Genomic DNA, 27,390 nt, shown 5'->3' on the forward strand with positions numbered 1-27,390 from the left:
GGTTCCGGGAATAGGAAGCGTCCTGAGACCTCTCTAGGATTTGATTCACGCCCACACCCTGCTCTCCCAGCCGTATCTTACCTTTCCTGCGGGCCCCCATCTCCCGCCCCCTTCACGACGCCGCCACACGCCGAGTTCGGACGGCCCGGCCCCTCTCCGGACACGTGAATGGAGCCCTGGCCTGGCCCCCTGGCCCTGGCTCCCCGGCTAAAACGGAGGGCGGCCCCGCTTGGCCTGGGTACGCCCTCCACCCAATTTCCCAGAGGCCCGGAAGGGGTGCAGCCCCAGAGCTTCGGGACTGCCGGCCCCGCCCCTGCCTGGCCACGGGTCTCACCTGCAGGCTCCGCCCCTCCCTGGCTGCCCTCCCCGGCGGTCGGCCCCAGTCTCCCGGGCCCCGCTTCCTCCCTTGTTTCCCCGGGAATGTTCACTTTCCCGGGACGGCCTGTCTGGTTTTAACAGTCGGTCCTTGGCGCTCACAAAGGACCTGGCCCGCGGTGGGTGTGCGCTACATCTTTGGTGAACGGAGGACGGGCTGCTGGAGGTGGCTGGGCTCAGGGGACCCCTCCTCGTTGGCCCTCACCTCCAAAGGCCGGCCTCTGCCTCCCCATCGGGGCGCGGACGTTCTGCGCGACACCGGGGGGCAGCACTTAGCCTCCCACGGCCCCGCCAGCCCCGCCAGCCTCCCGCAGAGCCCTCGGCCGCCCTCCTCCCCGGGACCACGCACCACCCTCCCAACTCGGCGCCCAGCGGCCGGGGAGGGCTTAACTTTGTGGAGCCTGTGACTGAGCTTCCGTTTTTCCGAGCCCCGCCTGCGGCCAAGGGCGTGGGAGGGACTGGGCAGGGGGTGGGAACAGGGGCGAGGCCCCGAGCGGGCGCCGGGGAAAGTCAGCTCTTGCGATTCACTTAGCGCGCAGAGCGGCGGAGGCGCGCAGTGAGACCTGGGCTCCCGCGCTCCGACGCCCCCGGCGGCCCGAGGTCTTTCTCGCTCCGACGGCTCCGGCGGCCCGAGGTCCCGCCCCCACCATGCGGCTGACAAGGTGAGCGTGCGGGGGCGGGGAGGACGGGTCCTGCGGGTGTACCGGAAGAAGAGAAGCTGGAGCAGGGAGCAGGATCCCCAGGGGGCCGGGTAGGACCCCCCCCCCCCCCCCCCCCGCCCACCTGGCGGCGCCGGCCGGATCCGCGGGCAGGGCCGGCCGCTGGGAGCGCCGCTGCGCCCGGAGCCCTACCTGCAGGAGGGTGGCCTCCGCCCAGCGGCGGGGCGCGCTGTGGGGGGCCGACGGCGGCGCGTGGGTGTGCCTGGGGGCGGGTGCCCGCCGCGAGAGGGCGAGAGCGAAAGCTAAAGGAGAGCAGCCGCGCGCCGCACTAAGGGGACGAGGGCACGGACTGCCCAGCGGTGGGGCGCGACCTCGCAGTGCCGTGGCCACTCCCTCCAAGGCCAGCTGGTGCCCACTGTTGGGTGACATGTCCTCCCGTCGGCAGAACCAACCCGGAGGAGGTGCGAAGCTGGCACCCCGGCTCAGCTCACCGCTCGCGGTGCCGGCGGGAGAGCTGGGGGACTCTGCCTTGCTCTCCGCTTTTGGCCAGAGCGCCCCCTTCAGGTCAGGTCGGGGGCGTGCCCGCCTTGATAAGCTGGCTGCCACCGGGTGTCCCCAGTTATAAATGCAGGTAGTTACAACCATTTTCTCAAGCGAAGAAAATACGTCCTCATGGTCACCCACACCCCAGAGTCTGGGGTGTAGGCTGGGGACCAGGTGGGCCAGCAGGGGGCCCAGGGCGCACCCAGGAAGCAGGCCGACCCAGCTCCCTCCCCAGAGCCAGTGCTTGTGACCCAGGTTGCCCCCAGATAACCAGAGGAGGCCCAGCAGGTGTATGCTCCCTGGATCCTCAGTGCAGAAGGGGGTCTGATGGGCACCACGGGAGCCACCAGGGTGTTCGCAGCTCTTGTGTTTTGGAAGGTTGCTCTGGCTCCAGGGAAGGGGGCTGCAGGTGGCGGTTATGGGAGATGTCCCCGCGAGCAGCATTGGTGGCCCCAACAGAGACAGGAGAGACGACAGGCCTGTCTGCAGGCTGTGGCCTCTGGCGTGAGGGAGCCCCTGGTGGCCTGGGCCCAGCTCGGCCGGACAGCCATGCAGACCTGAGTTTACTCGGCAAGGGACACGCGTCTGTGCACATTCAGATGACGGCTGTGGCGGGCAAGGCAGGGGTTTCTCTGGGTCCAGAGCTCAGCGGACACCGAAGCCTGGGAGGCCTTCAGGAGGGGGTGGCTGGGCTGAGCTGCACACGGTGTGGAGTCCCTGGGGTCGAAGGTCTGGGTCGAAGAGCCTCGGAAGTCCCCAGAGGGGTTTGCTGGCCCCGGGCAGCTGAGCCACCCGCCTGCTCTGGAAGAGACACCAGATGCAGCTTCAGCAATCGTGTCCTTTCAGAACGCCGCCCTGCGCTCAGTCGACCCTGCCGCGGGGCGTGTTACAGCCTCTCTGTCTCCCCAAACCTAAGTATAGCTCTGACTAGAAACACCCTGAAAGCGTATTCTCCTTTTTTCTTTCTTTTTTGTTTAAGGTTTATTTACTTTTGAGAGAGAGAGAGAGAGAGAGAGAGCGCACAAGTGGGGGGGGTGCAAAGAGAGAGAGGGGGGCACAGGATTGGAAGCAGGCTCCAGGCTCTGCGCTGACAGCAGTGAGCCCGACGCGGGGCTCGAACTCACAAACCGCAAGATAGTGACCTGAACCGAAGTCGGACACTTAACTGACCTAGCCACCCAGGTGTCCCTGAGAGTGTATTTTTCTGATTTCATGTAGTCTCTTGGAATCCATCCCCGGCAAAGGCCAGGCGGGCACAGGGTTGAAGGCAGTGGCTTGGGGGGTGGCTCCCTCCACCCTGTGAGCTGGCTGGTGGCTCCGGACTTGCTGTGCGTGGGGGGAGGGCGCGTCCGACGGGCTGGGCTGTGGGTGTGTTCACATTCCTCTGTGGGCATGAGCACCGCTGCCCACGAGGTCGGGGAGGAGCGGGAACTCACCTGCCTTTCCGGTCGTTTCTTTCCAGCGCTGGAATGTTCCTGCTCCTGTTCAGCGCCCTGCAAGCCAGTAAGTTCAGAGAGGCTCCTGCCGGGGCTGCGGATGTGGGTGCCACCTCACTGCGGCCCTTCTGGCCTTTGCAGGGGGCCCTACGGGAAAGCGGGGCTCGGGGCCAAGGGGAGCGTGCAGATTCAAGGCCACGAAGGGGCTGCTTGTGCAGCCCCTGCAGTTCTTGTCTTAGTTCGTGTTTAGCGACAGTCGTTTCCGTCCCTCCGCGTTCCAGATGAGCTGGGGCTTCCCACTTCTCTTGACCCCTTTGCCCCAGTCAGCCCCGGGGAGCCTCCAGAGCCACCACCTTCCAGAAGAGCAAGGAACAGGGATCTGGCACCACAGCCGAGGCTGAGACCTTGCGGAGCCTTCCAGCCCCGAGGGTGGCAGGACAGGGGACACGGGCATTGCCGTGGCCGCACCGGTGGTGCGGCAGCCCTAGACTCGGCACGTGGGCCTTTCTGATGCCCTGCGAGCAGCGTTTTAATACAATGCTGTTGCTGAGAAACGGCTTTCTTGTAAATGTCCTAATTAAAAAAAAAAAACTTTTTACTTTGAGTTAATTATAAACACCCAAGAGGTGGCCCAAACCGTGCAGAGCCGTCCTGGGTGCCCGCCCCTCCCCTGACTCCTCCCGATGCCGGCCTCTCCCACCGGGGCGGAAATCCACGCCAGAGAATATAGTGCTTTCCAAAACTGTTTGAATTTTAAACATGCCAGCACATTCCTATGTCTGTTTGATTAATGCATTAACATTTCTACTGAAATGAGTCAGAATAGGTGTCTGATTGACCCTTGCTACCCAAAAGCCTCCCTCCCCCTAGTTAGAGAACTTCGCGGGCTAGGAATCAACCGTAGCAAGTAAATTTCGTGCTTTCTGAACCACAGCAGATGTTCAAGAGAAAGAAGTCAGGGCGCTGGTGGGCAGCGACGTGGAGCTCAGCTGCGTTTTCCCCGAAAGACACAGTTTTGATTTAAATGACCTTTATGTGTACTGGCAAACCAGTGTCGTCGGCACACCGAAGACCGTGGTCACCTACTACCTCTCCGGGAACAGCTCCGCGGGCCACGAGGACAACCGCTACAGGGACAGGGCCCGGCTGTCGCTGGAGAGCATGAAGCGGGGTGACTTCTCTCTCCATCTGCACAACATCACCCCCCAGGACGAACAGAGGTTCAACTGCCTGGTGTTTAGGAAATCCCTGGAGTTAGAAAAGATTCTGGATGTTGTGGTGACGTTACACGTGGCAGGTAAGACCGTGGAAGCTGACGGGACAGACCCCACCCCAGCCTTGCGTCCCAGAGAAAGTATTAACGAGGCCCATTCTCGGGCTCAGTCACCTGTTTCTTCCGTAAAGAACGTCCTAGTCTCTGCCGGCGGGTTTCTGTCCAACCGAGCGGGAAGCTGAACTGGTTGAAAACTCATTCAGCTCGTGGGAAGTTTTCCGTAGCCTGAGGTCACCTGGTGTCACAGAAGAACTCCTAACCTTGCTGTCTGGGCCTTAAATTCTGCATCTCAAGTCCAACTAGGTGTTCTTAATGAAATTAGGGGAGAATGCTGTGACGCACCAAGGGAGATCCGAGTTTAGGAAGAAAATTAAAGTCGACCAAGGACCCCGGACCCTGTCCCCTCCGGAAGGCCTGCGAGCCTCCCGTGTCACCGGAGATCCACACGCGCCCCGCCTGCTCACATGGGGGAGGGGGTGCGGGCCCAGCAGCCCTGCTGGGGGGCGGCGGTGTGTGCGGGCTGCCTGGCCCGCAGCCCCGGTCCTGCCTCTCCCCCACGGTCAGGGCACGCTGGGCCACCTCCCCTCTACCCTGGCCCTGGGCACCAACCGTGTGCCCCTCTGTTTCTGACCTTCAGAACCTGCCTCCCTCACCACCCATCTCCCCCCCTGCAGCCAACTACAGCATGCCCGTGGTCAGGGCCCCAAGCGGCCCCTCCGAGAACGAGGAGCTGACGTTCATGTGCACGTCCGTGAATGGCTACCCGAGGCCTAACGTGTACTGGATCAACAGGACGGACAACAGCCTGCTGAACGAGACCTTGCAGAACAACACGGTCTCCTTGAATGCGCAGGGCTTGTACGACGTGGTCAGTGTCCTGACGATCCGGCAGACCCCCAGCGTGAACGTCGGCTGCTGCATAGAGAACGTGCTCTTGCACCAAAACCTGACGACGATCAGCACTCAGGCAGGTAAGGTCCCCCGGGGTCTGTCCCCTGACACCGACCCAAGACTGTGGGCCTGCGGTGACTCAGGAGGTCCTCTGAGCCAGAAGACCGAGCCCCTGCAAGGTGCCTGGGCAGTGGCTTCCGGAAGCTGGAAGGAAGGGGGAGGAGGTGACAGGCAGCACTCGACGACGAAATTCACCACGGCTGCCGAGGGCGGGAATGGGGCCGGGCGCTCAGTGCTTAAGTGGTTTCACTTAATCTTCGCTCTCAAGCTCAGGTTTGGTGACTCACTTCACAGACGAGGGGCTGAGGCCTGGAAGGTTGTGTAGGACCGGGCAGCGGTGGCATCAGGGTTGAAGGCATGGCTGAGCCTCTGCCGCTTAGAGGGCCAGAGCACCCATGCTGGGGTTCCAGCCGCTGGCAGCTGGCCTGGCTGCGGGCTCGGGGCTTCCCCGTGGGAGGGGTGCAGGCAGGCGACTCCACAGAGGCCACGGGTTCTCTCATTCTGCGTCCCTGTCACTAGTGTTGAGATGACAGGTCCCCTGGGTGGAGGCGGGAGAGCTCCAGGACGGACTCTGTGGGCCTGCCCGTGCCCTACAGGGCCGCGCACAGGTTGGAGAGAAAGCACAGCTCCTGGTTCGGGCCTTATGAGAGTCCCAGGGGGCCGTGGCAGCAGTCATGCCGAGCACAAGCCCCTGAGTGTGGGCCCGTGAGCCCGCGTGGGTCGCATGCTGTGAGACTGGCCCTGACCCCCAGGAATCCTTGCGGGCCCGACATCCTCCTCCCTGAAGTCAAGGCACGGCCTCGTGACCCAGTGGTCCTGGCCTCTCTGCCCAAATGGACCAAGACGAGGGCTGTACCAAAAAGCCTGCCTCTGATGGCCACCTCCCAGCAGTGGTCTCCCCGGCAAGGCGGCCCCGGCAGAAGGTGAAAGGGGAACCAGAAGGTTCTCTTAGGGCTGTGGTCTCGGCTCCTGTGCTGTGGGATGGCTGGGAAGCCCGTAAAAAAGTCCCCAAGCCCCGACCCATTGGATTTGCTCCCCTGGGCTAGCCGGGCACCAGGACACGTTTAAAGGCTTCCAGATGATTCCAAGGTGCATTCAAGGCCTAGCCACTGAGTGGTGTCTCCCATTTTGGAGACGTACGGGGCATTTATCACAAGCTTCCCTTCCTCGTGTGCCCGGGAGAGCCACTTTCCAAGGGGCTAAGCAATCACGTTAAGAGAGGAGGGATGAACCCTTCATGCACTGTGGGGGGTGGGGGGGTGGGGACGCAAAATGGTGCAGCCACTTTGGAAAACAGCCTGGCGGTGCCTCTGAAGGTCGTCGTAGCGTCTCCATGTGACCCAGCGATTCCGCTCCTGGGTTGTACACCCGGCAGAATTGCAGATGGACTCACATGTACGTGAATGTTCACAGCAGCATTACTCACAACGAGCAGCGAACGGATTAGCACTTCCGTCCAGGCACTGATACTCACTGCCACGCGGATGGAGCTGGAGAACGCCGTGGTCAGTGAGGAGCCAGAAAGCACACGCGCCGTGTGACCGCGTTTCTATGAAACGTCCAGAATAGGTCAATCCTTAGAGACAGAAAGTCCATGAGTGGGGGCGGGGGCAGGGGAAGGGCGGTGGCTGCCGATGGAGACGGCGTCTCCGGGAGCGACGCAGAAGCTCTGCACCCAGACGGTGGCGATGGCCGTGCCCCCCTGGAAACGTACAAAATGCTGCTGCTGTGTTCACTGCCTTATGTGACTTTTGCCTTTCTTTTTTTAAATCTGTCTATAAGACTAAATAATAATAATAAAAATAAAAATAAAATGATACATTAAATCACAGTAAACATTTTTTTGAAAGCCAGGAGGACTCTGTGCTTCCCACCATGCCCTGCCCAGGTGGCGGCAGCTAGAAAGGGCTGGGGTTCCAGGTCGCGAAAAGGTGGAGTTCCACCCCCCCCCCCCCCCCCCCCCCCCCGGAAGAGCCGCAGATTTTAAACATCACAAAGCAAAGCCAGGGAAGTTCTGAGGCCTCGGTGCCTCCCCCGGTTCTCTCCTGCTCAGGATGGAAGGGGTCCCTCCCCTTTCCTCCCCACCCTTTCAGTCTTGTGTTATTTTCCTCTCCCGTAGAAACGGTCACCGGAACTGAATATGGCATCACCGAGAGCCAAGCCGATGCCCCGAAGAAACAAGGGGCAGTCCTCAGCGCCCTCATCGTGCTGGGCGTGGTCGTGGCCGTGGCCATGGCTACAGGCTGGGTGTGCCGAAGCAGGTGCCCCCCGCGGGATCCACGCAGGTACCCGTTAAAAGTTCCGCAAGACGTTGCTTTCCTGCGAAGTGCGGCTTTAATAGCGTTCACGCTCACGAGTTCTAGCGGCTCTGAACTCTGGGACGTGGGTCCTGGGCGTGGCCCCTGATGTCGTGGGCTCCATAGTTCTGACACAGCCGAGCCGAGGGCGCCTTGTGAGGCTTTCTCCCAGTGTGGGGTGGGAGTGCCAGCTTCTGAATTTAGACGTCAGGACGGAGTCCTTTTCTATGGAGGCCAAGCCGCCTTTGGTCCTGACGAGGCTGTTGAACTCTGGCCAAACTCAAAGGGGTTTAGAAAGAGTGAGAAAGGCTGGGTGTTGACCCTACAAAACAAAGCAGCAGAACTCACAGAAGAGGCAGGAAAGCCCAGAACATGAACACGGTCACAACCATGTCAACCAGGGTCAGTAGGGAAGGCCCTGAGCGGGGGGCACAGGGAAGAGACGTCTCCCCAGCTCGGCCTGGCGGGCATCCCCCAAGATACTGACAGAGTTGGGGATCTCCCGGGTCTTCTGGGAGGGTCGGGGCACGGGGAGCGCTGGTTCCCTGATGCAAGTCTGCATGTGCTGCTGGAGTTTCTGGTTTGTTGCCAATGCCTTCATCCCAGAAACACTTCCCACGGCCCATGGCCCACTGCCGATCTGGCCAGGCCCTGGAGAGGCGCCTTGAGTCCGGAGCACAGACGTCTTACAAAGCATCTTCCCGGAAAACCAGGTGGCCCGAGGGACCCTCCCTTGTGAGTCTGTCCCTGCTGTGCGTGGCACCCAGGGCCACTGGGGACTCTAGAGCAACGCCTCTCTACCCCTGCTACCTGCCCTGAGTGTTTCCGGTTTGTTCCAACAGGAGCTGGGCTGCAAGGCCAGAGCAGACGTTCTCTTCGGTGAGTTTGCCAGGAGGGAAGGGGGCCCGTGGACAGCAGGTGCAGGTTCACGTGAGCGGATGGCTGGGCGGTGGCTTTGTCAGTGTTGGCCTCTGGCACGAGCTATCCTCGATGACGGGGAGCTGGATGTGGACGTTTTCAGAAACACGATGAGCCCCTAGAGAAGGCGTGTCACGCTTTCCCCTTCGGCATGCAATCCTATCCTTGTATACGCTTGCTGACTGACCTTGGGTTACAGAATTCTCCAGACATTCACGAAAGCAGTGAGCCTCTGATGATGACCCCCAGGCACGTCTGCCAAACTTCATCCCTTCTCCCTGGGCCCCCTCCTCCCTACCCTTCCCACCCCACCCCCACGGGGGTCTCAAGGGAGTCCGGACGCTAAGCCCTTTGTCACAGAACAGTTACTCCGGGTCTCCTGGTAGAAGCAGGCAGCCCGCTGTCCCAGGAGCAAAGGTCGAGTGATTCCCACCCAGTTTGGGAAAAGCGTCCACACACAAGAGCCTCCAGTTTCCCAAGTGGCAGGTGCCTCGGGCTGCAAAGGGCAGTGGGGCTCGTAGGCGGGCTGGCCCGCACTGGATACTTTCGGCAGACGGCCACCCCTCTCTGAGCCCCGTCTGCACCCCTGTGAGCCACGCTTGTCCTGGGGAGGCTGGGCCGGGCTGAGCCTGGTCACACCGGTGCTCCTGAGGCCACGCAAGCCAGTTTCAGACAACTGCAGAACACAACTTGCCAAAACACCAGGGCCCGCCCGTCAGGCAAAGGACACTGTTTGTGGGTTTTCCGAGTTTCCGGTCCTTCGTTTCCACCATCCTATGTCCTGAGAAAGCAGCCGCCCGCCCGCGAGAGGAGGGAAGCAGTCACAGTGCTCCGTGACGCTCTCCCTTCTGTTTCTTTCCAAGACCGTGTCTGATGAGAACTCACCACCCGGAGCGTGGACAGGGTTTCTGTGAGATCCCACCAGGAGGGACGGCGGATGGCAGCTTGGGAGTTGACTCTGGTGGCCAAGAGGGGACCGTCTGCCCCCATCGGTGCCATTAACAAGGGGGCTTCACGGACACGGGGGCTCTCTGGCCTGGAAGGGACACGTAGGACCGTGCCTGATCCTAGGGAGAATGTTCCAGGTGCCGCCCGAATCCTGGAACGAGGACCTCTCACGAGGGCCAACAGCTCCGAACGCACATGCCCCCAAGTGAGCGGGCTCCCCGCCTTTGCTGCCAAATGCAGGAGGAAGGGGCCTCGTGATGGCTCCTCCCCCCGCCCCAGCCCCCCGGAGCCCACGGAACCCTTCTCAATCCCAAAAACGCGTGGGGGTTTTGGGGGATGGGGGCTTTCTGAGACCAGAGGAAGGGTGGCTCTTTTAGGAAGGAGTGAGGCGAGCTGGGTGTCCTCCAGGACCTCCCCTGCCGGCTGGAGGTCACTCAGGGCTGTTGGGAGAGGCACACGTGCGGGGCCCCCTCCCCTCCTGCACCCTGAGCTGCGTGTGCGTGTGTGTGTGAGTACGTGTGTCTGTGCATGTGTGAGTGTGTCCAGAATGCAGGAACCGGTCAACACTGGAAGGTCCCTGGGAGCTCCTTTTCTTCTGGGATCTTCACCGGGGAGAAAACCTGACCTTGTTTGTTTTAGTCAAAAGCTGGATGTCCCTCCTAAAAAGGCACAGTGGAGTTTTTTCGAGAAGACATTGTGCTGCTGGGGCCATCGTGACAGAAGCAGGGGAAAGAGCAGAACGCAGAAACTTGCTCAGGCAGGACTGGGGACCCGTGTTTCCAGTGGACACGGGCTTCACTGCGTGGCCATCGAGGTCCTTCAACTTGGTGCCGTGACGCGCACGGAGGGGGCGCTCTCCCCGCAGAGTGGCAGCCGTTCAAAATGTGGCACTAATTCCATGCCACCCTCCGCACCTGTCACCCCCGGCTTCCCCCGGGACCTGCACGGCTGCCGTGGAGCCCACGAGGCCCAGCGGGGGACGGGAGAGGCGCGGTGGCCCAAGTCCACCCAGGGGTGTGCGGCCCGTGGCCTCGACCCTCGCCGCGTGGTTTCCATGTTGTTGCCCCCACTGAATCTAGCAGCTGACGTTTCTGGAAGGTTCTGCACAGCCGGCTGCCCACTAACCCTGGTGTGCACGCCCCTGGGAAAGGTGGTGTCCCGCCCGCGGTCATTCAGCACTGGTGGCGGGCGTGATGGCAAAAACAAGGACCAGGCTCAGTGGGAATGCTGAGCCCAGTCCGTTACAAGAAGTGTTCACTGTCTGTGTTTGTACCCAAAACTCCTTGCCTGGCTGTCACAGCGTGCCGCGGACTGCACCCAGACTTTACCCGAAAGCATCAGGAGAGGCGTGTTCCCAAAGGGGGACGAGAAGGTCGCCGACTGGCATCCAGAGCAAAAAGCAGAAGGACCACTTGGGTGCAGGCAGGGGCTGCGGAGCCCGCCTATGGCCTCGGGCAGGGGTGCCGGCACAGCCGCCCTCCCCGGGGGCCCCCCGAGTCCAGGCTGAGGGTCCTGCACCTCCTGCAGCCCGCCCGTCCGCAGCAGACCCTGGTCACTGGGCGCCCACCCAGACGGGACGGAACGGGGTCTGTTTCCAGCGCTCCCCTGTCCGAGCGGGCTTCTCCCTGGGGGGGGCAAAGGGGACCAGGTGCCCAGACCCCCAGCCGCTCTCCCACCACCGCCTGTTTGTGGGTCTGCCTGGACCCGGGGCTCCCAAGGGATGCCAGCAGGACCCCCCCCACTCCCTCGGGCCTGGGAGGGTGCACAGTGACCCCTTGCCCTTCGGCCTGGACGTCACTGTCCACTCCTTACGCTGCACTGTGAACAGGCCGAAGGCCAGTGTTTTTACATCTGTTTCTGGAAACCTGATTTATAAGAATAACAAGATGGAAAGTGGTGTCTGTGTCCAGTGGTTTTGGTCAGCGTGACAGTCACCTGCACACTCAGCTCAGCTCGTCCTTACTGTCGGCCTCAGGGGTGCCTGCAGGGCTCAGCCGGTTAAGCATCTGACTTCGGCTCGGGTCATGATCTCGCGGTTCGTGGGTTCGAGCCCCGCGCCTGGTGTCGGGCTCTGTGCAGACAGCTCAGAGCCTGGAGCCCGCTTCGGATTTTGTGTCTCCCTCTCTCTCTGCCCCTCCCCCATTTGCAATCTCTCTCTCTCAAAAATAAACATTAAAACAAAACCTTACTGCCAGCCTAGGGACCCTGCCCCTGTCCCATTGGTTTTCACCCAGGAAAGGTCTGTCCCCCAGGGGACGCTGGACACGGTCTGGTGGCAGTTTTGGTCGTCACACTTGGGGTTGCCACTGGCCTTTAATGTGTAGAGGCACATGGGACGGCCCAGCACAGAGAAGTAGCCACGTTAGAGGTCAGTGGCCCGAGAGTCAGAACCTGTGCCCTCCGTCGTCGCCTTCCTGTGGGAGGCGGGGGGGGGGGGGGGGGGGCGCTTCCTGTCCCCATCCGCGCTGGGGCCCCTGCCCACGGCTGGCTGTGGCATAGGTGAGGGGTTCCCGGTTAACAGGTCCAGGCTGGGGGATGCCCTAGCTCAGGGTTGGGGGCCTCCCTCCCACTCAGCTCAGCCCGCTGCCTGTCTGACCCTCCGTGTGGGGCCCGGAAGCTGCCTGTCCCGTTGCTCTCGGAGCCTGGCCGGTGGGCGCCTGGCGGTGCTGTGGGCAGAGGCCCCGCCAGACACGCGAGCCTTCGGGAATCCCGCGACGCTGCCCACCTGCGCATAGCAGGTGCGGCGAAACCCATGGGGAGGCGGAGCCAAGGCCAACAAACAGGGTGGCCCATCACTAGGGCAGGGGACAGAGCAGGGTCAGCTGCCCGTGTGACCTGAGCATGTCACTTCTCCCTGCACCTCGGTTTCCCCTCCTGTGAGGCGAGGAGGCTGGAACTAGTCTCCGCGAACGGGCCCCTGCCGCTCAGATGCTTCCTACGACCGACCGTGGCCACTGCGGCCGTTCTGTTCGACCCGGGGGAGGGCAGCCGTGGCTTTGGAATGGCCGTTCAGGCCCGGACTCCTCGAGAGAAGGCCCCAGGAGCTGGTCAGGGCAGAAGCCAGCAGGCTGACTCCGGGCAGTGCTGAGGAACCCCCAGCCGCACATCTGGTTTTCACCCCCCTCCACGCCCAGCTTTCCCAAACAGAAGGCGGCTCTCCTGATTTAATCTGAGATAATTCTGTCCTTAGAGAAGGAGTCCACCCTGACGGCCCCTGGCCCGTCCGAACCCACACCCCAGCCCACGGGCCGCCGCTGCATTCCTGAGCGTTCTCTGGCCCTGGCACAGCCCGCCCCAGCCCCCTCCTTCCCCGGCATCGGGTCTGCTCACTCCCACTCTCCCAGTGAGGGTCCCCCCTCTCGGTGAATCCAGGGGGGTCCTGCCGGAACCGGGGCGAGGCAGGCAGCTGGGGGCAACTGTGAGGGGGGGCAGGGGCAGCCCAGCTCCCGACACGGGGGGCTGGATTCCGAGCCCCAGGGCCCAGGGGTGCTGTAGGCTGACAATCCGGGGGCCTCCCGTGCTGTCAGCCTGCCTTCCGTGTCCAGAAGCTGAGCTGGGGGGGGGGGGGGCTTCTCCTGCCACGGTCCCTGCTGGGAGGTGCTGGGGAGGACCCTGGGCCCCCATAACACGCACGAACAGAAGCTCTGATGTGCGGGTGTCCTGTCACATCCTGCCAGCCAGCTCCCTGTATGACCGGGCCGGGCTGGACACTGCAGCAAAGGCCCTGCACCCTGATCTGGGCCCTGGGGTGTGCAAGCCGAGACCGGTCCAGGGCCCTCCTTCCCTCCTGTGTGCTCCCTCCCTGTCCTCCTTCCTACTGTGTTCCTGCCCCCTGCCCTCCCTTCCCCACTACCTTCCCTCCCCCCATCCCCCCCACTGTGCTCCCTCCCCCACTGTCCTCCCCCCATTGAACTCCCCCCATTGTTCTCCCCTACTGTCCTCCCCCACTGTGCTCCCTCCCCCCTCGTCCTCCCTCTGACTTCCCCCCTTCATCCTCCCTCCCACTGTCCTCCCCCCCACCATCCCCTCTCAGGGTCTTGGCCTGAGCTCAGGGCTGCACCCCTCCACTGGGAGAGTGTGATTCATCTCCCTGCCCGCCCCCCACGACCCCAGGTCTGTCGGGGCACGTGCCACCAGGAAGGCAGAGGACACCTGTCCCATCAGAGTGGCGGCTCCTAGGCTGTGAGGGGGGGTCGCCCAAAGGGCCCCGTGGATCTGCACTCGAGGTGCCCGCACAGCGTAGTTTCTCAGAGAGTGTAGACGCCACAGGTGTGGTCCAAAGTGTGGCCAAGAACGGACCCGTGGTGGGGACAAGGGGACGGCGAAGACTCCTGCCCTCGGATCTGGGCTGAGTCCCTCCCTCACGCTGTCCTTGAGCCCAGAGAGTGACCAGAAGGTAACAAGAGCAAACGCCAGGATTCGGCAAAATACCAACCCGGGAGCTTCGGGGCCTGGATGGCGAGGGCCAGGCGGAGGCTGTGAGGCTGCAGCCCAAGAGCAAGGTGCTGGCGGGCCGGTCCTGTAGGCGCTCGGAGGGAGGACCCTCAACGCCCCCTCCAGCTGCTGGCGGCTCACAGCCATTCCTGGGCGAGCTGTGCCCCGTCTCTGCTGCTCCCCGCGTCGGTCTCCCCCGGAGCACCACACCCCGACCCAGGCTGACCTCAACTTGACTAAAACTGGGGTGGGGGGGACACCATTCGGCCCAACCCAGCGGCCAAGAGGAGGAGAGGAAGAGGGAGACAGCAGACAGGGGCCAGGGAGCAGGTGAGGAGAGGGGAGAGGGGCCCGGGTGGGGTTCCGCAGTCCGGCTGAGGTCCAGACGCGCTTGCGGGGTGCGGGGGCAGCACGACGCTCACCGGCCTGGGTCGCGGCTCCATGTGGCACGGACACCCGTGTTCACTCCTCTCCAGGGAGCATCTACCACGGGGCAGACCCAGCGGTGAGTCCCGGCCCTAACCCTGACCCTGCGCCGGCCAGGGTCCCGCCCTGCCGGCTCACCCGCTACACAGGCACTGGCCCTGGCACCGTGTCACCCTTCCGTGGCCCCACTCTTAGCCAGTCTCTAACGGTGGGGACCGGGGTCGGGCCGCAGTCCACAATGCAGCTGGCAAGGGAGGCTGACTGGGGAGCGGGGCATCCCAGCGCCCCCCAGGCCCCTGCCTTCCTTAGGGCCCATCCCCCTCCCTGCAGGGGCCTCCCCACCCAAGGACGTGCACTCTGGACACGGCTCTGCTGCAAGGGGTGCTGGGAAACAGGGCTGGGTGCGGCCTGGGCTGAGGCCGGAGGAAGCCATGGGGGTCTGGCGGCAGGGGTGGGGCAAGGCTGGTGGGGAGTCCTTAGAAAGAGAAGTGGCCGATCCCAGAGGTGTGATAGGGAAGATACAACACGTGGCAAAGGCCACCAGGGAGGGGTTTCAGGATCAGGAATCCCCAGGCTCTGGAGGACTGAGAGCCAGCAGAGCCCATTTAACCGCAAACATCAGGCTCTGTCCTCGGTGGCCCCACCCCCTGCCCTGCGAGGCCCCCACTGGCAAAGAGCGACGAGATCCACGGAGGCCAGCCTCTACCTGGCCAAAAGGAGGCCGGTGGCCCGACTCTGGCCGGGGTGCAGAAGTCCCTGATGAGATTTCACTCCAGACTCCAGGAGCAAGAGGCTAGAGCCACACTGTAGTCTTTAGGGGGCAGAAAAGTTACTTTTTAAAAAAGTCACTTCCTAGAAAAGCAAGGGTGGGGAATGGATCGCAAACCTGGGATGTAACGGCTTTTCTCTCTTGGCTGTAGGTGAGGCGCAGCGATCACGGCAGAGCCACGGCCCCGTCAGATGTCTCAGGGCCGTGCTGACCATGCAGGGCGCATTCAGGGTCTAGTGCAGTCTGTGTAGGGGCCCCCGGACTCTGCCGCACGGTGTCAGGGGCGTGTCGGGCAGGAGGGCCGTGGAGCCCGCCACCCGGGGAAGGCGTGGGCTCTCCCACGTGGCCCGGCTGCTGCCTGGTAGCCCGGCACCCGGGCTCGCCATGGACTCTGCACGCTGCCCTCGACCCCGGACGGGCCACGGCTGGGGCTGTTTGCACAAAGGGGTTCAGCATCTCAGGCTTCCGGGCAAGTTTCCACTTGCTCCTGTGCCTGTAATCGAGATCCCGGAGCCCTCCACGTGTGTTTTAACCACTGACTGGGTTTCTGTTCGTCCTCCAACAAAACCTCCAAATTTGAAAAAGAAAATTGGTTCCTGTGAGTCTCAGCAGACCTGGTGGGGAAGGAAGAGAACTCCGGTCACCACCTAAAAGTGACCTGTCCCCTCCGGGGCCAGGTGGAAATGAGACAGAGGGTCAGGCTGGCGGGAACCTGCGCAGAGGAGCCGGCACTGTGTCCTTCCGAGGACAGGAAAGCCCACCGGGGCGGGTTGTTTATAAAACAGACTTAATGACGAACACGCTCGGGATTCCTTTTCCCACTGGAATAAAACAAGCATCAAGCAAAGGCTGGGAGTAACATATGCCAATAAAGGGCACAATGCAAGATCGTTCATTACGAGGGCCCGAGTCTGGGAAAGGCTACTGGCTGCAGACGGGGGACCCCCAGTAGAGGGGAGACCCAGAGTCAGAAGGGGACCCACAGTCGGGGTGGAGCCCACAGTCAGAGGGGGGACCCACGGTCAGAGGGGGAGACCCATAGTCGGGGGAGACCCAAGGTCAGAAGGAGACCCGTGGCCGGGGGGTACCCACAGTTGGGGGGGGACCAAGGTCAGAGAGGGGACCCACCATGCCCTGAGGAAGGGATTGTGCTGGGTTGTTATGAACAATTGTGACACAAGATCAGAATTTGAGCTGCTCGTGAATAAGGTGTTCCAGCTGAGGACTTCCTGGCGACGGCTGCCAGCTGGTGTCCTGGCCTGTAAGCCCTTCTCGGGGGGCAGCGGGGCCTGGGCACCGGAGAGCGAGCGCGGGGAGCATTCGCTTCTGGGCTGAGTTCTGGGCTTTGGGAGAGTGGCTCCGAGCTGCCCAGGACACATGCTTTAACCAGCGAGCACGTTCCGCGTGGGCCAGAAGCGCCCTTGACAAACGTTGGCAACGGCCACAGGGAAAACTGCATAAAACCCAACCTGCTTAGAGGAAAAGGCAACAGACTTTTAGTTAAAATTACCTCCCTGAACTTCCTGTCTGCTCTTTGGGCCAGAAAGAGGAAGTGACACTTTCATAGCCCAAGATGCCAATTCGGAAAGGACCCTCTCGAACTTGTAGGCTTTCCCAGAGCCGGCCCTGGTGCTCCTTCCAGAGCAGGGAGAATTGAGGTGGGGGGGGGGGGCTCCCCAGTTCCCATGGAGGCACGGGGGCAGTTGGGCAGCCGCAGCTGGGAGCCAGGGCCCAAACCAGCCAGTCCTGACCACTATGCTGTGCACTCAGCCAAGTGACTCAGCCCCTCTGTGGGGACAAAGGAGAGGGCACGCTCTTCTGGCAGCCTCTTGACTGAACTCCTGGGGCTCCCCAGAGAGGCTGATGGTGTCCCATATGGAGGTGAGACTAGTAAGGTCAGGGGAGGGGGTCCCACATCCCTCCTGGACCCCTGCTGTGGGCCTTCAGAAGTGTGCCTGGGGCCACCCATGGTGCCCCACCCAAGGGAGGGCCTGTCCGGGGCCACAGCCGGTGGACGTGCAGCCACGCTCCAGGGTTGGTCCCTGCCAGACCACAGGGTGTCCCTGAGCCCTGAGATGTCAGCGGGTGCAGTTCACGGCATCGTGTGCAGACGCGAGCCCGGCAGCAGGCAGCCCAGGGAGGCAGAGGTGAGGCAGCCGTGTAGGAGGGGAAGGTTCAGACAGGAAACCATGGGCAACCGATGGACACGATTACATAAATATACAAACCAGTTTTCAAAGTTTTTGCATCAAATTCCACAACGCTTGCAATTTTTTTCCGGAAAAAAAAAAAAATCCAGAACAGCTGGATTCCCCCCTCTAGACCCTCAGGCCAACCTCCTGATCTCACTCCGCAAATGAGAGACTGGGCTCCTTCGTTCAGACACGAACATCTAAGAGATGGACCCCAATCCCTGGGGACCTCGGGTTCTGCTGGCGGAGGGGCGGGGGAGGGGGAGAGGACTGGCATCTCCCGGCAGCTCCCTCTGCAGGGGATCCATCCGGCTGCGCTGGGCTCAGGGCCCTGACGCAGGTGTGGCCACTGCAGGTGCCCACACACAGCCGGAGCAGTCACGCTCTGTGGCTTGCGTGTGTGTGTGTGTCGCTTGTGGGCGCTAACGCCCCCAGACGTGGAAACAAGCCTCTTGGCCCTATTGTGCCTTCCTCTGAAGCCACACCACCAGTGGGGAGCATTTGCATGGCAGGTTGTTAGAAGTCACGGCTCATTGATCTTCATAACATTGTTGAGCAGGCAGAGCAAGCAAGGTGGCTCCTTCCCAGTGGCAACAAAAGAAAAAAGAATCCCATCACAGAGCTAATGGCGGAATCTTCCAGTTCCACATTACGGCCTCCTTCTACGGTGCTAAAGAGTCCCCGCCGCACCAGCTGAGCTCCTCGGTGTCCTCCCGGCGGGTCCAAATGTTGGTACACATGCTGGGATCATGTTAGGACTTCTTGGGCCCTGCTAGCAAAATCTAGCAAAATTCCACCCCAGGCCAATGACATCACAAGGTCTGGAGCAGACCCCAGGCACCGGGTGTTTAAAGCTCCCCGGATGAAGAACCACCGTGAACGTTCCGGGAGCCAACCCAGCCTGGCTCTGGGGACCGGGGGAGCTTGTGACACCTACAACTGAAGGAAGTCCCACCTCCCAATTTTTCTGAAAGGTCAGGCCCCAGGGTCTGTGACCCAAGGCAGGAACTGAGTGGGGCCCAAGTCCAGGACGGCACCCGGGGGGAAAGTCGGAGGCAGTGTTCACCCACAGGGGCTCAAACCCACCAGCATGCCTCCCTATAGCTTGGAGCTCCGGGCACGGTGCCTCAGTGCCTCGTTCTGGCCCTGCTGACCCCAGGCAGCGGGAAACAGTGGTTGGGTGTTCAGAAATTCTGCAGCCGGTTGAAAGGGGCTGGTAGCGTGCAGACGGCTGCAGCAGGTAAGTCGCGCTCTGGCTGCAGAGATTGGCACGCGCCGCAGGGCTGCTGTGGGGCTCCACCCGGTCTTGGAAGGACACTTAGCCAGCACACACTGTTGCCGGGTCTCTGAGCCTAGGACCCTCCCCAATTATTCATCTGGACCTTTGCATTTCCCGTCCAAATGTCCTACCTTGTGGAGTGCTGTTTGTCGACACAAATTAGCCAAGGGCATTTTGTCTCAATGACTACCCCCTAGATGAGGCTCACAGTTTATGTGCAAAGCCCAGGAGTGAACGGTCAGTGTCTTTTTAAAATGTTGAATGGCTGCTTTCCGCAGGACCGCCCCCCACCCCAAAGGACTGCCAGCACATGCGCAGCTCTCCCCGGCAGCAGAGGTCACTTAGGCTCCCCCAGGGAAACCCCCAGAGATTACACTGTGGGCCCAAGAAACAGTCCTCAGCTCCTGGACACACCACGTTTGTGGCTTGATCTACAGTAGTTCCTTTGATAAGGGGAATTTCCATCAGTTCGTTACAAAACGTTTTTAACAGCCTCTATTTTTAACACTTTCAGCTAGGCCCCCTTTGTCTTTGTGAGTCCAGGATCCAAGTGTTTTCTCTTCTCAGAAACTGTCTTGCTATAGCAGTCTTGACACAGCACATGTGGTGGCTTTCAGTCATGCATGTATCCATCCACCCACCCATCCATCCATCCATCCATTCATCCATCCATCCACCCACCCATCTATACATCCACTCACCTACCCACCCACCCACCCACCCATCTATCCATCCACCCACCCATCTGTCCATTCATCCATCCATCCACCCACCTGTCTATACATCCGCTCACCTACCTACCCACCCATCTATCCATCCACCCACCCATGCACCCATGCACCCATCCATCGATCCATCGATCCATCCATCCATCCATCCATCCATCCATTCATCCATCCATCCACCCACCCATCTATACATCCACTCACCTACCCACCCACCCATCCATCCATCCATCTATCCATCCATCCATCCACCCATCTATACATCCACTCACCTACCCACCCACCCACCCACCCACCCATCTATCCATCCATTCATTCCATCCACCCACCCGTCTATACATCCGCTCACCTACCTACCCACCCATCTATCCATCCACCCACCCATGCACCCATGCACCCATCCATCGATCCATCGATCCATCCATCCATCCATCCATCCATCCATCCATCCATCTACCCATCTATACATCCACTCACCTACCCACCCACCTACCTATCCATCCATCCATCCATACCCACACAGCATCCATCCACCATCCACCCATCTACCTACCTATCCATCCATTCACCCATCCACCTATCCATCCATCCATCTACCCACCCATCTATACATCCACCCACCCACCCACCCACCCATCTATCCACCGATCCATCGACCCACCCATCTGCCTACCTATCCATCCATCCATCCATCCATCCATCCATCCATCCATCCACCTATCCATCCATCTCACCCACACAGCATCTATCCACCATCTAGCCATCTACCTACCTATCCATCCATCATCTACCCACCCACCTATTCGTCCATCTATCCATCCACCCATCCATCCATCCATCCATCCATCCATCCATCCACCCATCTATACATCCACCCACCCACCCACCCACCCATCTATCCACCGATCCATCGACCCACCCATCTGCCTACCTATCCATCCATCCATCCATCCATCCATCCATCCATCCATCCATCCACCTATCCATCCATCTCACCCACACAGCATCTATCCACCATCTAGCCATCTACCTACCTATCCATCCATCATCTACCCACCCACCTATTCATCCATCTATCCATCCACCCACCCATCCACCCATCCATCCATCCATCCATCCATCCATCCATCCATCCATCCACCCATCTATACATCCACCCACCCACCCACCCACCCATCTATCCACCGATCCATCGACCCACCCATCTGCCTACCTATCCATCCATCCATCCATCCATCCATCCATCCATCCATCCACCTATCCATCCATCTCACCCACACAGCATCTATCCACCATCTAGCCATCTACCTACCTATCCATCCATCATCTACCCACCCACCTATTCATCCATCTATCCATCCACCCACCCATCCACCCATCCATCCATCCATCCACCCATCTATACATCCACCCACCCACTCACCCACCCATCTATCCATCCATCCATCCACCTATCCATCTATCCCACCCACACAGCTTCTATCCACCATCTAGCCATCTACCTACCTATCCATCCATCATCTACCCATCTACCTATTCATCCATCTAGCCATCCACCCACTCATCCACTCATCCATCCATCCATCCATCCATCCATCCATCCATCCATCCTACCCATCTACCTACCATTCATCCATCCATCCACTCATCTATCCACTTATCTATCCATCCATCAATCCACCCACTCACCTACATATCCATCCATCCACCCACCATTCATCCACCCACCCACCCACCCAGCATCCACCCACTCAGCATCCATCCATCCACCGACCCACCCACAAAGCATCCACCCATCCATCTACCCACCATTCATTCACTTGATATTCACTCTGCCCCCCCAAGAGGGCTCAAATGTTCACTGAGTGCTGAGTTTGGGGCAGGAACTATTCTAGACATTGGGGATGTGGGTGTGCTACACGGAAATCAGGTGAGCGCCTGCCCTCTCCTGACATCACCACCTCCAGCTACACGGAAATCAGGTGAACAAGAGAGTATCGGAGTGATCGGGACTCTGGAAGAGAAAAAAGAGGGTAGCAGGGTTGAAGGACACCTTCTTGTGTTCTTTAGAAGGTTCTGAGGAGGTGATGTGTGTGCAGATGTAATCCCTGTATCCACCATGCATTCATTCCAGGCAGTGAGGAGCAGTGACCTGCTGGAGAGAGGACACATGCTCAGCTACCAACCCTTGCCCAGGGGTGAGCCTGAGCCAACACTCACCGATGGAGAAACCAGTAATGTTCCTCCCACAGTGGTTGGGGAGGCCAGTGGAGGAGGGGAGCTTTGCCTACAGGGGCAGGGCTCGCTCAGTGGTGAGTCAGGACTCGGGGCCCCGCAGACCCACTCCTTAAGACAGAGAATGGCTACGCTTATCTTGAAGCTGGTGGGTTTTTGAAGAGTTAGAACGTATGCTAAGTTGATAAGGATGTTCCCTCATGGAGACAATGAATGCTCCTTGTTCCCTCGCCTTTCCTTAGTTCTAGCTGTGTGTCATTTTGCCTGAATCCACAGCCCGCTGGCTTGGGAGGGCTCTTCCTGCCAGGGGGGCCCCAGTCATCCAGGGACCTGGCTGGGTGTGTCACGAGTGCCCGATAACTGCGTGGGGTTTGCCGCCCACAGCATGACGTGTCTGCACAGGCTCCAGATCCCCCGGGGTGTTTTGGCACTGGTGGGGGTGGGGCCGGGGGCTGGCACGCATGTCTGGAAGGGTGCTGGGTGAGCAGGGTGGGAGCGCCTGCCCTCTCCTGACATCACCACCTCCAGATGCTGGAAAGGCCCCAAATCTCAGCGTCTCAGCACTGTTAAGGGCCTGCCCACCGTGAGGGCTGGGGGGTTAATGGCTGTTGGCAGGGAAGGGCGGGGACGCAGACTCTGAGACAGCGGTCAATTTTCCCTTGGTGGGTGGAGGAAGGAGGGAGAGCTGAGCCTCTCTCTCATGTTGGATAGGAGTCTGGTGAACCTTCTTCCACAATCAGTCCCGAGACGACTTCTGACATTATCTGACATGGGTGATGCCTCTGTGCTTCAGCCACAAAAGACCTGAAAATGACCCACCAGTGCCCTTGGCTTTCAGGTCCCAGTGGTCTGTCAGATGTCACGTGATGGGGCCCTGCTCTGTGGTCCAGACCCCCATGGGGCCCACCTCTGTGGTCCCAACCCCCACGGAGATATGCTCTGCAGTTAATGGAACAAGCTATACGTTCATCTTCTGACCTGAAAACACAAAAAAGGAGTTCGAATGATATGCCCAGGAGAGTCCCTTAAGCATGTGCCTGTGCACCCAGGGGACGGCCTTCTGTGAGCAGGAGGAGGCACGGAAGTGGACACCGCTGAAGGGGACACCCTCCAGGTCAGCGTCCTGATGTTGAGCCTCTGCCCGTCTCCAGGACCAGCCTCACGGCTGTGTTACGGCCTCCCCGACCTCACAGAGCTCATGTGACCAGTAGACAAGACGGCCCGGGTCTGTGTGGCACGTCAGGGCCCGCTGCTCCGTTCGCCACCTCCGTGGGCTCACGCCGTCCCTGGCCTTCTGAGGGGCCTTGATTCCCCCCACGGTGTCCCCTCACCTGCCCTGCCTCTGCTTCCCTCCCGGGCCCACCCCACTCACACGGGCCTCAGGCCCCCCGGGGACCCCCACGTCCCGCACAAAGCCTTCCCCGTGGCTCCAGTGGTGACAGCAGGACAGGATGCCATCACCTCTGCAGGAGGCAGAGAGCAACAATGTGGGGCCCAACGGGTCACCCAGGCCTGGTATTCTTCACCTGCGGTGAGGAGCCGGAACCCAGTGACGCGGGTTTTAACACCACCACCCCCTGCGACTCATTCTGCCGTCGTGTGTCCCCGGAGAGAGGACAGCTTCTCCAGGCGAGGAGGAAGGACGCGGAGGGACAGGAGGACACAGATGCGGAAGGCACGCCCACCGCAGCCGGGGCTGAAGAGAGCAACGTGGGTTTGGGGGGATGTGCCGAGCAGGACGGGTCACGGGGCAGTGGGCACGGGCGACGTCAACATGCCAACGTCAACCCGAGGAGTTAAGCGCAGGTTTGTCTAGAGTGGGCTTCTCCCCAGGCTCCACGGACTCCGGGGCCACGTCACTCTCTGTCCCGGGCGCCGTGGGATGCGCGGCAGCCCGGCCGTCCCCACCCCTTGCCGGCAGCACCGGGCCCCGGCGGTGACAGCCCAGAATGCCTCCAGACTCTGAGTTTTGAGAACTCTTGTGTGGGCCAAGCTGTGCCCCTGGATAAGGACGGTATCCTAGCCCTGGAGGGTCCGAGTTACCCGGCCGGGCCAGGGCGGTGGTGACACTGGTCACTCTGTGTGTGCAGCAGACCCCCGTCTTCCCGGTGGCCGTGACAGTGTCGGGGACGAGCACACCACCGCGCGTAAGGATGAGTGGCAGGGGGTCCCGGGGGACAGCGGCCTGTGTGGATTTGAGCTTCTGCACCACAGCCCCCTTCCCCCCCACCCCTGCCCCGAAGGAGAATTCGCTGTCTAACTTCGGAAAACCCCTCCAGAAAAGCCTGATAAAAGCAGGTGTGTGGTTTACCGTGGGAGGAAATAAAACACAACAGAGCCGCGTCGAGCTTGGGCAGCCGTCGGTGAACAGCCGGGGCCCGGAACCCTTCCTGCGCGGGGTCAGGGGGCGAGGCCGGGCTCAGAGCTGGCCCGGTGCGCTTGCTGGTGGTCTGTCCCTCTGTGGCCAGTGCTGGGCGGCGGGGTCTCCCGGGAGGCGCCAGCAGTGTGAATGACCGCCCCCGGCCTCAAGTGATCTTGTGTGTAGCGCCTGTGGCCGGGCGGCCCTGCAGGTGCCGGGTGGGAGGGGCGGCCCCTGGACAGAGCGGAGGTCACAGACCAGGCGGGCGGTGAGGCCCAGCCCACCGACGCCCGCTAGGATCACCATCACTGCCTTTGTGGCCGGCAGCGGTGGTACTGGATTCTATGGCGTGGGAGCAGGACGCGGCAGGAGCCACGTGAGCGGTCGGGCGAAGAGGGGCCGCTTGAGAAGCGGCTGCGGCCCGCTGGGCACTCCAGCCACCTGGAGAGGGGCCAGGGCTGAGCAGGTGCCAGAGGCCTTGCTCACGGCCCAGGCCCCCAGTGGCGCCTTCTCTGCACGGCCACGGAGGAGGCCCCGGGGGTGCAGGGCCCCGGCTGCCCCGGTGTCGGGGGCCCCACTCGGGACCTCACTGGTGCACAAGGAGAGCGGGCCGCGTCCCCCTAGACGACATCCTGACTGCCGGAACCAGCCGTTTCCTGAGGCCCCACCAGACCTGAACAGGCCTGCTCTCAGGGGCTCATTTCCTCTGGTTTCAAAGCTGATTATGCCTCCTGGGATTACAGCCATTTCCCCCATGAGCACTTTGACTTATTTATTTTCTTGAATCATGAGTAAGTAGTTGGCACAGGTGTTTGGATCGGCAGCCAAGAGGCCGACTTTATATCCAGAAGTTTCTATTTCACAGTCCGGACATCACACAAGCTCCAAGATAATCTTCGCCAAGAGGTAAAATCATGTCTCATACAGACATAAAAAGAATGCGTGTTAGAGATTTCACGTAACTTATTGTTAGCGAGGGACCCGTTAAGCCCTTCCAGAGAGTTCGGAGCAGAAGTGAGAAGGCACAAATTCGAGGGGAGCAAGGGAATGGCAACAGGAGTTCAGGGGCAGGTGGGTGGCTTTCCCAGGGGTGGGCGGAGGAAGCTGACCGCAGGGCAGAATTGACCTGCAGGCCGAGTTAGCCTGGGCGGTGGGGGGGAGGCTGGCACAGCCTGGGTAGCTGCAGCCGAGCAGACACTGGCACTCTCGGGCTCTCAAGGTCTGGAGGCCAGGAGTCTTAAGTCACGGATGCCTCCCGCCTCCTCCCCAGCTGCTGTTGGCAGCCATCCCCGGCTGTTCCTCCTGTGAATGTCCCGTCTCACGCCTCCTTTCCCTTTCTCTGACAAGCACACCAGCCTTGGGTTTTAGGGCCAGCCTAATTCAGGATGATCTCATCCCAAGGTCCTTACGTTGGTTAACATCTGCAAATACTACTTCCGTTCATCCGCGCTGGGGGCAGGGGGCAGGCGGCAAGCAGATCTCTTTGGGGCCAAGGTTCAACCTCGTCCATAAGTAAGAATTACCCGCTTCAGGCTATCGGTTGTGTATAACGTACAGAGAGCAGAACTGCTCAAAGGCAGCAGAAGCCTAGTACTGGAGACCCCGGGAGGAGTTCTTGTTCCTGCAGGACACCAGCTTTGAATCTCTGTGGCTCGTCCGAATTTCCTTACACTCAGTTGCTAGAAACCGAATTAGGCCCCTAGAATGACAGACGTGCCCTTCACACCCACTGGTCGCTGGTCAGCAGGGGCTGCAGGCACACCTCCCGGGGACCTGGTAAGCTCTGTCTTGGACACGGGGCCTGAGGGTCCCACGGTAGGTGTCCCAAGAACCCGCAGGCCTGAGTCACAGGCTGAGACTCGGGAGTTTGCGTTCAGGGTGGGGAGGGGCACAGATGAAACCTTAAAAAAGACCCACCCCGAGAGTCCCTGCTCTCCCCTTCAGCTTTCCCTTTCTCTCTTACCCTTCGCTTTCTCTTCCCCGAATCTGTCCCCTCAGCACCCAAGCACAGACATCATTCCCATCCCGAAAAGCCCAAACTCCCACCAGGAAACACCAATCTTCTGCCCTCCCCTCCCTTCCCCCGCCCCATTCCTTCAGAGCTTGCAGAGGGCCAGCCTGCCTCCCGGCCTTTGCATCTGCTGGTCTCTCCTCATGTGCCCCTTCCTAGGCATCTGGAGGAAATTCCTCACTCCAGTTGGTCTCTGCTCCAGGAGGCCCCACGGACCCTGCTCCCGTCCCATCCCCACAGAGTCATGGCCAAGCTGCACTGCAGTCCTGGGGAACTTTGTCTTCTCCACTTCAGGGCCCCAGAGCCTGGACCAGTGCCTGTCCTGTAGCTGTCATGGACAATGCCCTCGGTGCTCAGCAGACACCATGTCCGCGGATGAGCGAGGAGCCCTTGCTCCTCTGGCCTGGGGGAGGTGGCTTCCTCTTTGCCTCCCTCTCTTCCCACCCAGGTCCACCTCCAGTGCAGCCTTCCCCCACACCCTCCTGGGCTGGCCTTAGGTTGACTGGTGTCTGGGTCCCCTCTGCCTCCTCTCTGGGGACAAAGAGCCTGAAGGGTCATGGGAGGTGGGGTGTTCACAGGGAACACGGCTGGGTGGGAAGTGCTGGGCCAGGGGGGGAAGTGCTGGGCTGGGGGGGAAGTGCTGGGCTGGGGGGGGAAGTGCTGGGCAGCAGTGGGGGGACTGCTGGGCTGGGGGGGAAGTGCTGGGCAATGGGGGGGAAGTGTTGGGGAGGGCGGAGTGCTGGGCTGGGGGGGAAAGTGCTGGGCTGGGGGGGAAGTGCTGGGCAGCAGTGGGGGGACTGCTGGGCTGGGGGGGAAGTGCTGGGCAGCAGGGGAAGTGTTGGGGGGGGCGGAGTGCTGGGCGGGGGGGGGGAAGTGCTGGGCAATGGGGGGAAGTGTTGGGGAGGGCGGAGTGCTGGGCTGGGGGGGGAAGTGCTGGGCTGGGGGGAAAGTGCTGGGCGGGGGGAAGTGCTGGGCTGGTGGAGTGCTGGGCGGGGGGGGGGGTACTGCTGGGCTGGGGGGGGAAGTGCTGGGCAGCAGGGGAAGTGTTGGGAGGGCGGGTAGAGTGCTGGGCTGGGGGGGGAAGTGCTGGGCTGGGGGGGGAAGTGCTGGGCAGTGGGGGGAAGTGTTGGGGGGGCGGAGTACTGGGCTGGGGGGGAAGTGCTGGGCTGGGGGGGAAGTGCTGGGCAGCAGGGTGGGGGTGGACTGCTGGGCTAGGGGGGAAGTGCTGGGCTGGGGGGGAAGTGCTGGGCAGCTGGGGGAAGTTTTGGGCTGGGGGGGAAGTGCGGGGTTGCGGGGGGGAAGTGCTGGGCTGGCGGGGGAGTGCTGGGCTAGGGGGAAGTGCTGGGCAGAGGGGGGACTGCTGGGTTGGGGGGGAAGTGCTGGGCTGGGGGGGGAAGTGCTGGGCAGGGGGGGAAATGCTGGGCAGAGGGGGGAGTGCTGGGCAGAGGGAGGAGTGCTGGGTAGAGGGGGGAGTGCTGGGCAGTGTGGGAAGTGCTGGGCTGGGGGGGAAGTGCTGGGTTGGGGGGAAGTGCTGGGCTGAGGGGGAAGTGTTGGGGGGGC

The 27,390-nt window shown here is 61.3% G+C and overlaps 1 protein-coding gene across 1 annotated transcript; it reads left to right on the forward strand.

Annotated features, from left to right (window-relative positions):
* The first annotated feature begins 896 nt into the window (after positions 1 to 896).
* Positions 897 to 9,398, forward strand: ICOSLG (inducible T cell costimulator ligand). Its single transcript, XM_042903281.1, has 7 exons — positions 897 to 1,037; positions 3,040 to 3,080; positions 3,948 to 4,310; positions 4,961 to 5,257; positions 7,357 to 7,522; positions 8,377 to 8,413; positions 9,316 to 9,398. The coding sequence occupies exons 1-7, from the start codon at positions 1,024 to 1,026 to the stop codon at positions 9,364 to 9,366; spliced, it is 969 nt and encodes a 322-aa protein (XP_042759215.1). The 5' UTR covers positions 897 to 1,023; the 3' UTR covers positions 9,367 to 9,398.
* Positions 9,399 to 27,390: the final 17,992 nt, after the last annotated feature.

The sequence above is a fragment of the Panthera leo genome, chromosome C2 (assembly GCF_018350215.1).
Source record: "Panthera leo isolate Ple1 chromosome C2, P.leo_Ple1_pat1.1, whole genome shotgun sequence".
Lineage (NCBI taxonomy): Eukaryota > Metazoa > Chordata > Mammalia > Carnivora > Felidae > Panthera > Panthera leo.

Excerpts from the sequence above, each read along its gene's own strand:
- ICOSLG (XM_042903281.1), top strand. Across the intron at positions 4,311-4,960 it reads GGTGACGTTACACGTGGCAG|CCAACTACAGCATGCCCGTG; the intron begins GTAAGACCGTGG and ends CCCCCCCTGCAG. Across the intron at positions 7,523-8,376 it reads CCCCCGCGGGATCCACGCAG|GAGCTGGGCTGCAAGGCCAG; the intron begins GTACCCGTTAAA and ends TTGTTCCAACAG.